We start from the raw sequence: 15490 nt of genomic DNA, 5'->3' as shown, positions 1-15490 counted from the left end.
ATGCGATTGTACCCACCTCGGTGGCTGTTGAACCGGCCGGACTCTATGAACTGTGGCTAGGGCGTAATCCGGTGGCTAGGTATTACTCCGGTGGTTAGGCCATAGCTCGGTGGCTTTACGTATGATACGAGCACGATTCAGGGACCCTTTTGACCCACAAATGCAAACACCTCACCTTCGAGAGCTCACCGCTGCCACTAAAGTCCTCCAGAAAGTAACGTGTTCTGATGATGGATCACAAACAGTATCTCCGAATCTCAACACAACGCAGTCGACATGTCTTTGTGGGACCGAATCAACAGTCGCCTCACCTTCCAAAGCGGTATAGGCTTCATGTACCGCCAACTGTTCATGCACTCTCCGCCAATCGCAGCGGGAACCACTCTTGAAGGTCAAACAGCCATTATCACCGGCGCAAATACCGGCCTGGGGTTCGAGGCAGCGCGACAGCTCCTACAGCTAGATCTATCTAGGCTCATTCTGGCCGTCCGATCCCAGGCCAAAGGCGACGTTGCAGCAGAAGCCCTCCGCAGGGAGTTTACACGCGCTGAAGTCGAAGTCTGGATCCTAGATATGGAAGATCCCGAATCTGTCGCGGCGTTTGCCAGACTATGTCAGACTCTGGGTAGACTGGACATGGTCATTTTGAACGCCGGTGTGCAAAACAAGGACCATGTTGTCTCTCCCAAGACAGGCAAAGAGCAGACTTTCCAGGTCAACTATCTCTCGACTATCATGTTGGCGGTGCTTCTCCTGCCGATATTGAGAGCCAGAACCGGGTTGGTGGGAAAGCCGGCGAGACTCACAGTTGTAACGTCGACGACGGCATATTTTGCGGATTTCGACCAAGGAAAACCAATCTTGCCGCAGTTCGACGAGAAGTATGATGTTACGAAATGGTATGCGCGCGAGAAGTTGTTACAGATGATTTTTGTGAGGAGGCTGGCATCGCTTGTGAACTCCGATGAGGTGATTGTCAACACAGTTTGTCCTGGGCTGGTAGGAGAAACGGAGATCTGGCGTACATTGAACGCAAACGCTGTCATGAGGTATATGTTGATAGTGTACTTCGCTTTGTTTGGTAGAAGTTTGGCAGAAGGTGCCAGTACATATGTTCATGCTGTAGTGGTAGCAGGCCGAGAAAGCCATGGGGGCTTCTTGAGTGAGTGGGGAGTACGTCCGTAAGTCGAGAAACTGCAACGATGCACTCTGACTGAGGTTTTCGCTGACACTGTCGTAGTTATCCCGTTCTGATGTATTCGAAACGTGGTGACGATCTGGAAAAGAAGGTTCTGAGCGAGACCAGGCAGATTTTGGAATCCATGAACGTTTCGCACAGCGCAATGCAAGGCTTTTAGCTGGGGGGGTCAAATTAAACTGCCATATCGCAGTGCCAAAGATATTGACGTCATCAAAACGCAGGTAGCTCTTTCCGCATCAAGTCTTCTTATTGGTGAAGTTGTGCTGGTCGAAGATACCTTATGTAGCTACAATCTAGCCCGTAAAATAAATGGTAGCTGCGTTCGAAGAATTGAAGAAGGGAAATGTTGTTGTTCGCGACGCGACGCGACGTGACAGATGGCGGGACGAGATCAATGCCAAGCCCACGGAGCCTCGGCTCCAGCCTCCGAGGTTCCTGCCTCCCGCCTGCCCATGGGCAGAGAACACCTGAGCTTCATCATCAATGCAACCTCAGCTGTTCCCACACTACATCTTTACTCCGGATCTCATTTCTCTCGTCTGAGGATAAGCCTCACGTTCAAAGGCGGTTGCACGTAAGATGCGCGCACGCGTTGATCGTGCCATGGTTGTTCAAGCCACTCGCGGTCCACAAGCTCAATATCGTACTTCCACAGCAGCCGGGCCAATATCTGCTTTATCTCGGAATGTGCCAAGCTAGTCGCGAATTCTCAGTCAGCGAAATCTTTCGTATTGATACCGGGGACAGGACGTGGCGTACTTCTGACCGATACAGCTGCGTTTTCCTGTCGAGAAGGGCTGGAATGCCGCTCTCTTATCCGCTTCGAAGCGAGGATCTCCGAGCCAGCGCTCTGGGGCGAAAACTTCTGGTTCCGTGAAGTTGGCTGGGTTATGATACATTGCCCAGTGCCAAATGTCCACGCAGGTCTAGGTTTTCCCCATTGCAATCAGCGACGTGCTCAGAATTTCACAGAAGGATTTGCGGGAATGCTTTGGATACTTACCCCTCCGGGCAGAAAGTGCCCCCCGACGACCTCGCCATTGCGCTGAATCAGTCGTGGCACTGAGCCTACGGCAGCCGGATGAATACGCAAGGTCTCGTCTATGACAGCCGAGAGGTATCTGAGACGCTGCGCACTGAGGAGTGTGATCTGTTCTTCGCTATCGAAAGATGCGTCGATCTCTTTCCTCAGCTTAGCGAGCGTCTCAGGGTGGGTGCAGAGGAGATAAGTTGCCCCAGCAAGTCTGACTCAAGAGATGGTTAGTACATTGATACTTCCAAATAAGTTGGACAAAAGAGGAAAGCTTCGTCATACGCAACTGCAGTTGTTTCGGACCCGGCTACGACGAAGATGCTCGCGTTATGGCAGATTGCCTCAAGGGAAAGGCCCTATCGCCCAGCCGTTAGATCCGTGAGCGGAATTGGGACCAAGACAGCATTGTGGATGCACTCACGCATTTTCCCTGAGTATTGTCGGATTTCATCTCTTCAATGAAGTCCGGCCGGCTGGGCTCCAAAGCTAAACGCTTCGCAACTTGAGTACGCATGAACAGATTATGCTTCGCAATGATCTTCTTGGCAAACATTCTAACAAACGGGCTTATCATCGCCTCCAACAACGGATACGCCCGCCGGAAGTGTGCCATGTCATGTTGCGCAACGAAGAACTCCAATATTGTCGCAACCCATGGATGAAAGTCCCTCCGCTCCATATTCGCAAAAGACTCGCCGAAGCTGAGATCGCCAATGACATCAAATGAGAAGAAGTTGAACCACTTGGCCAGATCCAGGGATCGACCTTCGGCGCAGTGCTCTCCAAAACAGCTGAAGAGTTGGTCGACATGGTGGCGGATGATACGCTCCTGGCGCTGTATGCCTTGCCCGGAGAACGCGGGCGCTAGCAGACGACGTTGATATGTGTGAGATTCTGTGTCGGCCCCGATGATACCTGAGGCGACTTCGGCTACGAAGCCTGGGTGCTTGAGGTTCTCTGGCTGACTGGGCTTACGATGCCCGTACACTTCTTTCCATGCTGTTGCGTGGAGGCATGACACTGAGTCTGGGCTTGTGCGGACAACGTCGCCGTACCTCCTGTGCAATGCCAGGATCTGTTTGTGTGGCGTGCTCGACCATGACATCAACAGGAGTGGGAGTGGCGATACAGACCACAGGAAAGGTCCGGGCACTTTCCTAAGTGGGTTAAAGTAGAGATTGTATATGACGGACCATACGGTATGCCCAAAGACCTGTAGCGTACGTCAGTTGAGGTATCTTACGTGTCATTTGTCCGGGGTTAATACGGCGCATAGGGCTACTTCTAACAATACCCAGATTGAGAGGAGCTCCTGATGCTCCGTGAGGGCATCAATAGGCCATGTCCTTGCGGAGCCCATTGTGCGCGCAATGAAGAAAGCTTGATATCAACGCTCTTTGGCAGTGTATACGAATACAAAATACGGGTTGTGTCAGCATCCCATGCACTGGAGAAGATGATTGCCGAGGTTGACAGCTCAACACGTGCAGTTGCGAAGTCAACTATAGAAGACGATTGCACCGGCCCTTACATTGCATGCCGTCTCAATCCTTCCCATAGCGGCTAAGTCGTGGTCTCCAGCCAGGATCATGCATCTGCGGCGGAGTAGTGCAATGCTCCCACCCACGCTCCGTGGGCCCTTCGACTCATTGCCGACTACAGATATCCGGTCGCCGTTGTTGCACGTCAGCCAGCACCTAAGGTACCCACAGAGGAGCCGACGCGGCCGACGGACGAGTTGGTCACAGAATCCAGATCAACCATGGCGGTGTGAGGCTAAGGCCGAGGAACGTTCCGACAACAGCAACTAGCAGTTTGAGTACGATGATACACGCTCGGTAGATTTCTAGTTGCATTCTACGGCTAGAGTGACAGAGGCGTAGGGAACGGCCCGAGCATGTCTGCAGTTTGCACTAGTACGCTTTGGGATTTCGGTCTCTGTGCGCACGGACGCGACACCCTCCAGCTAGATCGGCGGTGGCTGGGGTACCATCTCAACCACCGCCGACTCCGTCTTTCCATGCCTCACCACCGACGCGATCATCAGCCCCGCCTTCGCAGCAAGCTCGGCAAACGCCTTTTCACTGCGCACCTTCCCGCCGATGTTTAAGATGAACATGTCGACCGTGCTAGTGTATACACTAGGCTGTTCAGGGCGCAGATACTCAGCAATCAACACGCGCGAGTCGTCCGCGCAAGCCGCGCGCACGTTCTTTAGAATCTGAAGAGCTTCGTGATCGGACCAGTCGTTCAGGACGCGACGTATGTAATACACGAGAGCACCTAGAGTGGTCCGTCAGCTTGTTTCATGGCGCAAGTATCGTGTATCCTGAGAGGATAGAACTCGATTTCCGTACCTTTGGTGGGCTGTTCTCTAAAGATGCTGTGCCCAATCTTCTTCACCGGACCCAAAACAGCAGAATCTTTGTGCTCTTCCTCCGCCTCAGCGATGACATGCGGCTGATCCTGCAGGACACACCTGGCGGCAGGAATGGCAGGCGTCTCCTCCAAGATAGCCTTCAACGCCTGACCTTTCCCTCCCGCAACATCAACGATCAGCTCCCTCTCCGAACCGACATTTCCTGCGGCAAATGCAGCTACCCAGCCAAAATCATACATTCCCGTAACAGGAATATCACCGTCAATGGCCATCGCCCCATTCATCCTTGTGGCCAACCCCGGGATCGCCGCCATGATTTCATACGCTGTCTTATCGGGCATGCCCAGCGCAAACCCTCCCGGCGAACGATTCGATCTAGCCGGCTCAGCGAGCCCGTTCGCCTCGAAGTAGTCTGTCCACCGCGTCGTTGGCCCCATAAAGAAGTCGAAGAGGTACGAATAGAATTGCGCGACGCGGGGGTCAGTGAATGCTTTTGACGCCGGTGTATGCGCCACACGGCCAGGTTCCGGGCTAGTCAGCATGCCAATAGCGAGAAAGAAGGCCGTGAAGCGCTCCAGAAGTTTGTACTCTATGCTCAGTTTTTCCGTAAGGTCTTTGAGAGAGATTCCCTCTTCTGGAATGGCGTCGAAGATGCCGTGCTCAACGAAGACGCGCAATACGCCCATCTCCGCCATGGATGTGAAGTATTTGCCGATTGGCGTCTCGGCCAGAGAGAATTCGGCAGCCATGTTTGGGTACTGGATGAATGAGAGGCAACACTGAACGGAACGCGATGGTTGGTCACCAGAATCCACGATTGTGCGAAGACGTCGAATAAAGCTACAGAGCCAAGAGATCGTGCACGATAAGCAAGAGTCCTGGTCCTGCGAATTAGGTTTGTGTGGAATGCCTGTACTGGTAACGCCTCATTCCCGTCATGCGAGTGACCGCACTCGACATTACAGTAGCCCAGCTAGGTTTCCTGGTATCGTACCAAAATGAAACACGAATCAGAAGCCCACGAGATTAGCCATAGGAATTCTACCGAGCTCTCGACTAGACATGGGCCCATGCCCCAAGCAGCCGAAAAGGCCCTTCTTCGTACCGGCAGTACCCGTTCTAGCTCGATTCACCGCAACAAGTCTCCCACGTGTTCTCGACACGTATCAGAACTCCTGCATGCAGTTGTATGTACCTGGGAAGAATTGTAGCGGTCTAGAGGGTTGAGACGCAACCAATGTCACTTGGTAGTATTCCGTCCGACTGGTACCGCCTTCACGACAAATTTGGCATAAGAAAGAAACTGGAAATACTGGAACGTCAACCTGGCGTCCATGCTTCAATACACGTTTTAATCGAGTGTTGACATCTAGTACGCGATCATCGAACTACTGGTGACAGCACTCGTTTTCCCAAACGCGTCTCTCACAAGCTCCTGTACCCAGTTCGGCAACCCTTTCAACCATGAGATAGGCGCCGCGATACTAGGAATGAACAACTGAGCACCACGCCTGCTAATGATCTGCATCACTATGACCTCAGCAACTTCCTCTGGCATCAACATCTTCTCGAGAATCTTTGGGTCTTGGCCACTTCTCAAGATCATCTCCTCAATCAGGGGCGTGCGGACCCAACTCGGATGCGCAATCGTAGTCTTGACACCCGAAGCTTTGTACCAGATTTTAAGCTCGCTCGTAAGACCCTCATGGAACGCCAAAGCCGCGGTCTTGGTTGCCACATAGTCCGCGTTAGCCGAGTTCGTCAGGAACGAGTTGACGCTCGCGACTGTTACGATATGGCCTTTGTTCTTTGCGACCATGTCCGGCACAAACTGTTGAACTAGCCGCCAGTGGGAAAGAATGTTCGTGTCGAAGATACGACTGAGGAACTCGCTCGGCGTTTTCAAAATGGTGTGAGAACCCGTGATGCCGGCGTTGTTGACGAGAATTGAGGGACTGCCAAGGTCTTTGCGAATCTTCTCGGCTGTTTTTGCTATCGATTCAGGGCTGGAGATGTCGCACCGGAAGTATGTCGACAAGTTGTTCGATGCGGATATCTTGGGCGCATCCTGCACGTCCAGCACTGCCACGCGAATTCCATGAGAAGTGAGAGATTCTGCGATGGCTTTGCCAATTCCACTGCATCCTCCAGTGACCACTGCGATCTCAGTAGGCCAGTTCCAGCCACGACCGGCATATATTTGCCAGTTATTTGTTGCCCACGCGTTCAGAGCTGCATTGGTCTTCCTGACTATACCGATAGCAGCTAGAAACCCCAGTACGCGGAGCAAGTTGTATTCATCGACGATATGCGAAAGAGATGTTGCTTCCAAGGCGCAACTCCATGTCTTCTCTGGGGCGTATAGCAATAAGCCAAAAAGAGGGCCGGTAACGATGGGCTCGAAGGCGCATTTGGCAATGAGAGCTAGCCCTCTGAGGGGGGAGTCGCCCAGTGCAGCCATGGATGGCTCAGCAGTTGTTCCGGGAGATAGAGATGGTTACCAGAATACTGACATCCTCGACCATTCGGAGCTAGAGTGTTACAACCTGAGCCGGAGGCTAGTACAAAAGTACTGTGGCTAGGACACGATTCACTGGCTTCATGGAGCTTGCCGTTGCACGGCAGAAAGCTTACCGCAACGTTTATGTATAGCCCTATCCGAAGTCGTTCCGTTAGCTCCATCCGCAGTACCCCCAGATCAGCCTATCCGAAGTCATGCCGATCCGACGTCACCCCGAATCGACGCACCTGGAGCCCACCCAAGCGGCTTCATCTCTGATCTAGCCATGGTGAACGATTTTGACTAATCCATAACCCACTTGGAGCCTCAGTACCTTGTTGATCGTGGTCCAATCCGTTGGTTCCCTCCAAGTTCCTAGCGAGTCTAGCGCTGGAGTCGAACTAGATGAGCACATACATCGTGTGCCGGTCCTTGCACACCTAGAGGAAGACGTTGCATCCTATATTCATCAAGACTTTCATCTGGCCAGTAACCAACCACGAAGATGGGCGTTCTAACTACTATAGAGGACGATATCTCAAAGTTGCTGTTGTACGGCGCAGTGACGATTGTCTTCCTTATTATTCTAGCCTCAAAACTGAAAGATGGAAACAAGACGAGATCCTCAATTCCGCATGCTCCTCGCCTCCCGTACAAACTACCCTTTGGTTAGCAGTTTTCGCGTCACTTGGATATGACGGTGAGACTGACCACCTCATGAACCACAGGACTAGACATGGCATGGAACCTAATAACGCGCCTTCACTCCAACACCTTCGTCGAATACATCTGCGACGAAGTCCTCTCTATACCGGGCCGCACAGTCGAAATGAACCTACTAGGCAGCGACATTTTCATTACCGACCGAGCCGAGAACATCAAGGCCATCCAGGCAGATCAGTTTACGGACTTCGCGAAAGGCCAGACGCCACATGATGTGTTTAGCAGTATCTTGGGGGACTCAGTGTTTACCACGGACGGGCCTTTGTGGAGGACGAGTAGGGAGCAATTGGAGCCGCACGTGTCGAGAGTGCGCCCGGATGATATTCCTACCGCTGAAGTCCACATGCAGAAGCTTTTGAGATTGATCGAGAACTCACCAGAAAGGGTGGATGTGTACGACATGGTCGACAGGTTCCAACTCGACCTAGTCTCCCAAGTCTTTCTCGGCGAATCCACAAACTCCCTCTCCGCAGACGAGCAGCCCTTTCGCAAAGCCATGGAAGAACTCCTTACGTTCAATACGAATCGTCTCCTTTTCGGACGTCTCGCAAACCTCTTTCCCGACTGGCTCTTTGCACCAAGAGCATACCGCGATCTAACACACTACATCGACGATCTGATCGAAAAGACACTAGCCCTCCCAGTCAACAACCAAACCGACGTGAAAACAGAAAAGGAGTTCAACTTAGTCGAAGATCTTGTCTCTACGCATCCAAACGATCGTTATTTCATCCGCGGTCAGCTCATTGCCGTCCTGATGGCATCCAAAGACCCTGGTGCTATTTTGACGACTTGGACGATATACCACCTCGCCCGCGACCCAGTGTTGTGGAAGAAACTACAGAGAGAGGTGGAAGAGCAGTAAGTGCATCATCTGTTTCCACGGCAGCATGAAAGACAGGGACATACCACTAACCGACCTCGTTTCCACAGCATCGGTCTGGACACCCTTCCCACGACCTCCCAACTCCGCAAACTCGACCTCCTCGCCAACACCGTCAAAGAATCGATGCGCATGTACCACCCCCTCGGTCTCAATATCCGCGAAGCCCGCACTGACGCCATCCTACCCGTCGGCGGCGGTCTAGAAGGCAAAGAACCTATTTCCGTTGCGAAAGGCCAGATCATCGTATACTCAGTCGCAGGCCTACAACGCAACCCCACTTTATACGGCCCCACGGCACACATCTGGGACCCATCGCGCTGGGAGTCCTGGTCACCTAAATATGGAACTTACTTGCCCTTTAGCATTGGCCCGAGACAGTGTCCTGGGAGAGTGTTCGGCAGGTTTCAGATTCAGTATGTGCTCGTTCGGTCGCTGCAGGAGTTCGAGGGGATAGAGTGGTGTGGTCTTGGTGGTGGGAAGAATGGATCAGAGGAGATGAAGATCAAGGTTGAGCTTAACCTTAAGTGTGCAGAACCCGTGATATGTAGATTTGTGCCGAGAAAGAAGGGCGTTGTCGGATAGTGGTGATGCATCGGAGGCCAGTGGTATGCCGACACTCACCACTGGTAGCCAACATTCGGCTTGCACAGCGTTGCCCTCGCTGAACGACTGCACGTCAGATGAGGTGCTTATCTAGCTCCTGTATATAGAAGGCGCACTTTGCTGGACCCCAGATCTACCGCCGCTGACATTTTGTTACGCCAAAACACCTTGTGCTGTACATACGACCATGCGCAAAGCAGATGATCTCTGTTGGGCGAATTGAAGTCACAGCCCGCTCTAATAACAGAGGTGGAGGACAGGGCCATGTTCCAATGACCAATGACCGAGCTGACTCCGCCCCACAGCGCTTGCTTACGGCTGCTCCCCATAGGATGTTACCAGTCCGCACATCGCCTTGGTATCACCAGTTGGTGCGCAAGGCGACTCCGTCTCTTATGCGCTGACGACTTTCAGATAAGACAACATGCTACCGCCTCGGCGAACTATCACCATCAATCAATTCCACCCGCGTATGGGGGCCAAAAGGTACACTTCGACAGCACCACTACTAGCACTCCAAAGTCATCTCAACGATATCCAGGCGGAGGAAAAAGGTGAAGTTCTCTAACGCACGCTGTTGCAGTAGAAAGAAATGGTACGATTCGAAGCGTTCAGATTCCGCCCTTCGACGCTAGTCCCAAAACGAAAGGATGGCCCGCAATCCCGTCAAAGCTGGTACCCTCCCGCGCTATGATGGTGGACCCTCGCCATAACTGCACTACTCTGCTGGACCTTTATTGCTGTTCTTCAATACTGTCTCCAGAGAAGCCAGACTCAAGGTGGGGTGATTTTTGCCACAACGGTGAACTCACTTCCCCTACGTCGCTCATTCTGGTACCTCTATCTGCCAACGATCATTGCTGTAACTTTCAGCATCCTCATCATTTGGATCGACCACGATGCTAAGCGTTATGAGCCCTATCGGCACATGGCACAGCCATGTGGAGCGTCAGCGGCAAATTCCATTCTATTGCACTATCCTTTTGACTACATCCCGATTGTACCTATAATAGCAGCTAAAAGGAGGTGAGTCCTACACCATACTTCATAAAGAGCTCAAAAGTGCTGACGAAGTCTGTATAGGCATTGGCTTGTGTTCTGGGCCTCATTGGCAACCGTTCCTACTACATTCGGCGTTGTACCATTACAAGCAGGTATATTCTCGACACGGCCGATCACCAGGGATTTCGTGCAAAATTTCGACACATCGGATGATTTCATACACTCTTCAATGCAAGAGCAGGCTGTGACCTTGAGCTATGCGCAATCCGTATATGGCATCTTGGAGTTGAACGAAACAATGCCAGCCTTTACCGCTCGCAATTATACCCTACGACCTTTCACTACTCAAGGTCTCATACCCAGTACTGGAGACTCCTGGACAGCACGTACTATCATGTACAGTATGAATCTTGAATGCGGAAAGGCGCAAAAAGCAGGAGTAAGAAACGAAACCTCGTCAGAAGAGGGGCTTGTGCAGGCTGGACCAGGGACTAACGTTCTACGCAACATAACATGGTCTTTTTCAAGCGAAGCCGGATTCAATAATTCTGTTGGCTGTTACGTGTCTTCGCCACAACAAAACGGCGCCGTAGTTGGAGACATCATAGGCCGGCAGCAGTCGATTCGATTCAAGAAGTTCTCTGCATCGTATATGGGCTATTTCTCTCCAGTTCATGCAGCATCTTCGGTCGGAATCGAATCTCTTCAAGACCAGCGGTGGTGTCGATTTCGGGGAAACGGGACCTTCTTTGCGGCATTCACCCAAAACAAAGAAAGAAAGCAGGATCCGCCCAGCAACATTACGGACATATTTTGTAAGCCAGTTTACTATGAGCAGGATGTTGAGGCAAGCGTGGATGCGACAACTGGAAAACCGCAAAACATTAGTCTTTCCAGTACAAGGCGCAAGATTTCCGCAGAGGTATTTAACGCTACCGTCTTCGAGGAAACACTCGCCTCTGGTACTCGCCTGCTTCAGACAAGACAAGACAATTTGCCTATGAGCACCTTGCCTCGGTACCTCGAAAACTTGTACAATACAGACCTGACACCATCTACAGCTTCGCCTATGATGACAACCGTTATGTCCGTATCAAAAGATCGTTTGCCAGAGCTACTGGACTCGGAAAAGTTAGCAAGCGCATATGAGATTGTGTATCAACTTTTCTTCGCTCGTGCAATGGCTGACATCCTCAACCCCAATGTTTCTACACCAACTAGTACGAAATCGCCAGGGTCGTTCCGGACGCAAATGGAAGCAGTGGTGCTTGAACCCATCTTCACGTACATGGTTGAGGGGTTTCTTGCCGTAATCTCAATGGCAGCGATAGCTCTAATTTGTATTGGGCATGCGGGGCAGAATAAAAGAGCACTAGTTGACGACCCTGGTAAGCATGACACCTATCGTATTCATAGCCTCTTACTCATGTTCAGCTTCTTTGGCTTCTATCATGTCGATGATGGCAGACAATGCCGATCTACTTGCCAGATTTGGAGATCTAGATTGTGCGTCAACGCAATATTTCAATCAAAAGCTCCATGCAAGCGGATTCAAACTCGAAAAAGATCATGGGTCAGTACTCTGAGCATCTCACAGCGTACACAACTCACACATTGCAGCATAAGAAATGTAGCTCTCAGCTCGAAGCTGCAACAGCCCTCACTCAGAACCAACGAACCACGATTATCAAAGCCCATGAGACCTATGGAATTCCGTTTGGTTACTGGAGTTCCTTTCATCAGCCTTTTTGTGGCTTTAGTGATAGCCCTTACCGTTCTCTTCACTCGATCTCGGCCATACGGTAAGTGGTGTCGCGCAATCCATAACATACAATGACCCTGACTTGATTGAATGCAATCGTTCTTACTGATACCATCTAGGGCTATCGCTGCCGTCGAATGATCGCATCGTTCAGAACATCGTTACCCAGTATCTTCCCACAGCTATTGCTACTCTCATCGAACCGCTTTGGATTATGATCAACAGACTCTTTTGTGTTTTACAGCCTATAGAGCAAATGCGTGGCCCGAGAGCAGCTGCGTCCCGGAGCATAACTCTCAGTTATGGTTCTCTCCCTCCCCAACTTACACTCTTCAAAGCAGCTCGAGCTGGTCATTACCTATTAGCAGCAGTCTGTGCAATGAGTCTATTAGCAAACCTATTAGCAACTGCATTCGCGGGTCTTTTCTTCAGCGCAACACTGTCACTCCCCCAGTCAGCATCATTTTCGCCACCTTTCGAGGCAAGATTTATACACATCAACGGCTCGTCAGGTCCACCAATTATGGAAAATCCGTTTTTGGCCTCAGCTAGCTGGAGGCCCGAGATGTCAGGTGCTTACCAGGGGTCCACGGGGGAGAGCCATTTCTTGGTGGCAGAGTCTAACTTGACACGTCATACTCCCTTACCAGCCTGGACAGATAAGAAAGCTACCTACGCTTCATTCAAAGACCGCGAAACAGTCAGTCTATCCACAGAGAGTTATTATCAAGCTCGTACCAAATATTTTGCTGCAGAACCAAGATGCAAACCTCTCACATTCGACCAAGACTATCATATGCATCTATGGACCGATAAATTTGTCGACTGGAAACAAGTTCTCAATGTCACAGTAACATCTACAAGCGGAAGGCGAACCACATGCTATGGTACGGATGGCAATCTGTTCGCCACAAACTACGGATCAACCAGTCGTTGGCATGCTCAGTATAATGCAACCCTCTGTCGTGACGGCAAAGTCGGAGCAGAAATAGCGACATCTCTCCAGGCCGACCTTGACGCCACCGGAGAAGAAAAGGCAATATGCAGGTCTGCAGTCGCAGTTGGATGGATTCGGGCTACGCATCAATACTGTGATGGACCACTTGGTATGGGCGATTTTCGGCGAAGACAAATCCTGACAGACCCGGACGCGCATCCAGTGACTTCTTATCCGGGATTTGAGGATGCTGCCAGCAACAACACTTTCCTCATGTTGTGCCAGCCAGAGATCTAAGTCGGTGATGCCACCGTAATCGTCGACAAAACGGGCGTTTTGACACAGCCAGCAAGAGATCTCGCACCTGATCAGGATCAAAGCTCTCAAGCACTTGACAAATACTTCTCGAACGGCGCTGCCGAACTCATGTCACAATCGAGCTTATTCATCTTTCGAACTCTACAGCCCTTGTGGCATAACGACACCTTCGCCAGCGAGTTCATCCACTACTTCATGAATCGAGCTGGAGGATCGCTACGGCTGACGGACCCAAACATGCCACTACCCACATTCGCAGACGTCGAGACGCCAATGAACCAAGCATACTCACGACTCTTTGCCATTTGGCTCGGTGTGAACAGGGAGCTTCTTTTCGTGCCGGCAAACAACACAACAACGCCACAGGTCTCTGGCATCGTCATAACACCTGAAGAACGCCTGCTATTTGTCACTCCCCTATTCATCATCTCGGAGTGTATCCTCAGCATCTACATTGTCGTCTCTCTCATCGTCTACTTGCGCCGTCCAGGTCGCTATCTCGCGCGCATGCCTACCAGTCTCGCTGCGGTTATTGCACTCTTTGCTTCAAGCGCTGCTGTCAAGGATCTACGCGGTACAGCTTACATGACGAACAAAGAGCGCGAGAAGTATCTTGAAGAGTTGGGCTGCAGGTACGGGTACGGCAGCTATGTAGGCGGTGAGGACAGTGTTGTACATGTAGGTATCGAGAAGATGCCCTTTGTGCAGTACCTGAAGGAAGTCAGCTTTGTGGGAAGTATGGCTGGGAAAGGTGTAAAGAGAAGGGGGGATTCTGCTGCGTCGTCGGTGGCAAATTCGAGTTACGTGAATGTTCCATTGGATGATTCGGATACAGACGGGAGCCGCAGAAGTGTTTCTCCTCTCTCCAACAGCAGAGTATAACTCTCAAGGGTACAGCTAGAAGTCGAAAGAGCTGTTGATTTGTCTTCGGTTAGAATCTGCTTGTTACTGCCGCATTACAGCGAATATAAGGTGTTTGGGAAATACACCCGCATTTAGATTATTATATACTTGACCGCGTTTTGGTGCCCTGCTCTGCATCAACATTCCACCGTAACACTGCTTGCTGTGTACTCTGATCAGGCACAGCTACTCAGAGCTAGCTGCTAAGCGTTTGTTGATAGAGACCATTGCCCTCGTGGAGTACTTGACAGTCGCCAATGGTCCATTGAGTAGCTGTAGTGTACATGGCCGCCAACATACGGTGAGCTCGTTTGTGATGAGTATATAATACCCAGACTCGCTTTATCTTGCACATACGACCATAGGATCATGAAAATTAGGCTTCCCGTCCGCTCAGCCATATACAAGCATGATACCGGCGGATTAGTAGTTAGGTGGGTGACCACTAGCGAATCCCCGCTGTTGTATGTTTTTGGGCTTCTTTTTGCCATTTTTTTGGTGGTGGAGACGGAAGGTGGGCGGTGTGGGTCAGCGCCTCGGCTATCCATACTTATCTGTCTAGGGCGTCGGTGCTGTAGATCATTGCAGCTTAAGGTAATCTTTTTGGGGTGGAACGCGAACACCTTAATGCTGTTTGAACCAAGACTGCAAACTGTGACAGGATGAGTGACATAGCGGGGCGGCTGGGGTTGCAGCCAAGGGAGCCTGGGAAGATCGCGGGCGTTTAGATACTGAGGATGATTAAGTAGAACATTGAGGTGGAAACCAGGAAAGAAAATACACGTATCCTTGATCTCGATCATGTCCAATGATGTGATTTGGTATCTTTCTATGCCCCTAGCCAGACGACGCCGCGTGAGAGAAGATTAGGTCGCTACAGACCGCGAGAACCATGCTTTCTAGCCATGTAAGCATCGAGATTCGATAAACGCCGTTGATACACCAGAAGTAATAACACCACCTACGCCATCGTATCGTAACCCGATATACACCATATCCTACCTCGCATAGCCACCTTTCTTAGTCATCACCACTCCTCTTCTTCGCAGCCTGCATCTTGCCGAGGATAGTCTTGCTCTTCGCCTTGCCCTCGACTTGTTCCGCTCTACTCAAACCAGCGTAGAATGTTCGCACCTTCTCGTGTGCAATAACCTTCCTGGGATCGAATCGCAAAATCTGCAGACCGGCCATGCTCGTGGCACGGGAGAGCGCGACATATGCTTGGCCCTTTTCGAAAACGCG

General features: G+C 51.2%; 6 protein-coding genes across 6 annotated transcripts; 3 read left to right on the top strand and 3 right to left on the bottom strand.

Moving 5' to 3' along the window:
- Positions 1-276: 276 nt before the first annotated feature.
- Positions 277-1185, top strand: J4E90_005293 (putative secondary metabolism biosynthetic enzyme; the record flags this gene model as incomplete). Its single annotated transcript, XM_051434847.1, has 1 exon — positions 277-1185. The coding sequence occupies one exon, from the start codon at positions 277-279 to the stop codon at positions 1183-1185; it is 909 nt and encodes a 302-aa protein (XP_051290871.1).
- Positions 1186-2604: 1419 nt separating this feature from the next.
- J4E90_005292 (uncharacterized protein) lies at positions 2605-3998 on the bottom strand (the record flags this gene model as incomplete). Its single annotated transcript, XM_051434846.1, has 2 exons — positions 2605-3447; positions 3945-3998. 2 exons carry the CDS (start codon positions 3996-3998, stop codon positions 2605-2607), a joined length of 897 nt encoding a protein of 298 aa, XP_051290870.1.
- Positions 3999-4200: 202 nt separating this feature from the next.
- On the bottom strand, positions 4201-5363 carry J4E90_005291 (uncharacterized protein; the record flags this gene model as incomplete). Its single annotated transcript, XM_051434845.1, has 2 exons — positions 4201-4517; positions 4592-5363. The coding sequence occupies 2 exons, from the start codon at positions 5361-5363 to the stop codon at positions 4201-4203; spliced, it is 1089 nt and encodes a 362-aa protein (XP_051290869.1).
- Positions 5364-5983: 620 nt separating this feature from the next.
- J4E90_005290 (putative secondary metabolism biosynthetic enzyme) lies at positions 5984-7075 on the bottom strand (the record flags this gene model as incomplete). The annotated part of the gene is made up of 1 exon (XM_051434844.1): positions 5984-7075. The coding sequence occupies one exon, from the start codon at positions 7073-7075 to the stop codon at positions 5984-5986; it is 1092 nt and encodes a 363-aa protein (XP_051290868.1).
- Positions 7076-7619: 544 nt separating this feature from the next.
- J4E90_005289 (uncharacterized protein) lies at positions 7620-9305 on the top strand (the record flags this gene model as incomplete). The annotated part of the gene is made up of 3 exons (XM_051434843.1): positions 7620-7782; positions 7843-8698; positions 8771-9305. 3 exons carry the CDS (start codon positions 7620-7622, stop codon positions 9303-9305), a joined length of 1554 nt encoding a protein of 517 aa, XP_051290867.1.
- A 3581-nt stretch (positions 9306-12886) lies between these two features.
- J4E90_005288 (uncharacterized protein) lies at positions 12887-14344 on the top strand (the record flags this gene model as incomplete). The annotated part of the gene is made up of 3 exons (XM_051434842.1): positions 12887-13022; positions 13326-14127; positions 14308-14344. The coding sequence occupies 3 exons, from the start codon at positions 12887-12889 to the stop codon at positions 14342-14344; spliced, it is 975 nt and encodes a 324-aa protein (XP_051290866.1).
- Positions 14345-15490: the final 1146 nt, after the last annotated feature.

The sequence above is a fragment of the Alternaria incomplexa genome (assembly GCF_024043165.1).
Source record: "Alternaria incomplexa strain BMP 0042 chromosome Unknown scaffold_7, whole genome shotgun sequence".
In the NCBI taxonomy this organism is placed as follows: Eukaryota; Fungi; Ascomycota; class Dothideomycetes; order Pleosporales; family Pleosporaceae; genus Alternaria; species Alternaria incomplexa.
The sequence above is the reverse complement of the archived record's forward strand: the minus strand, read 5'-3'. Positions and strand labels throughout refer to the sequence as shown.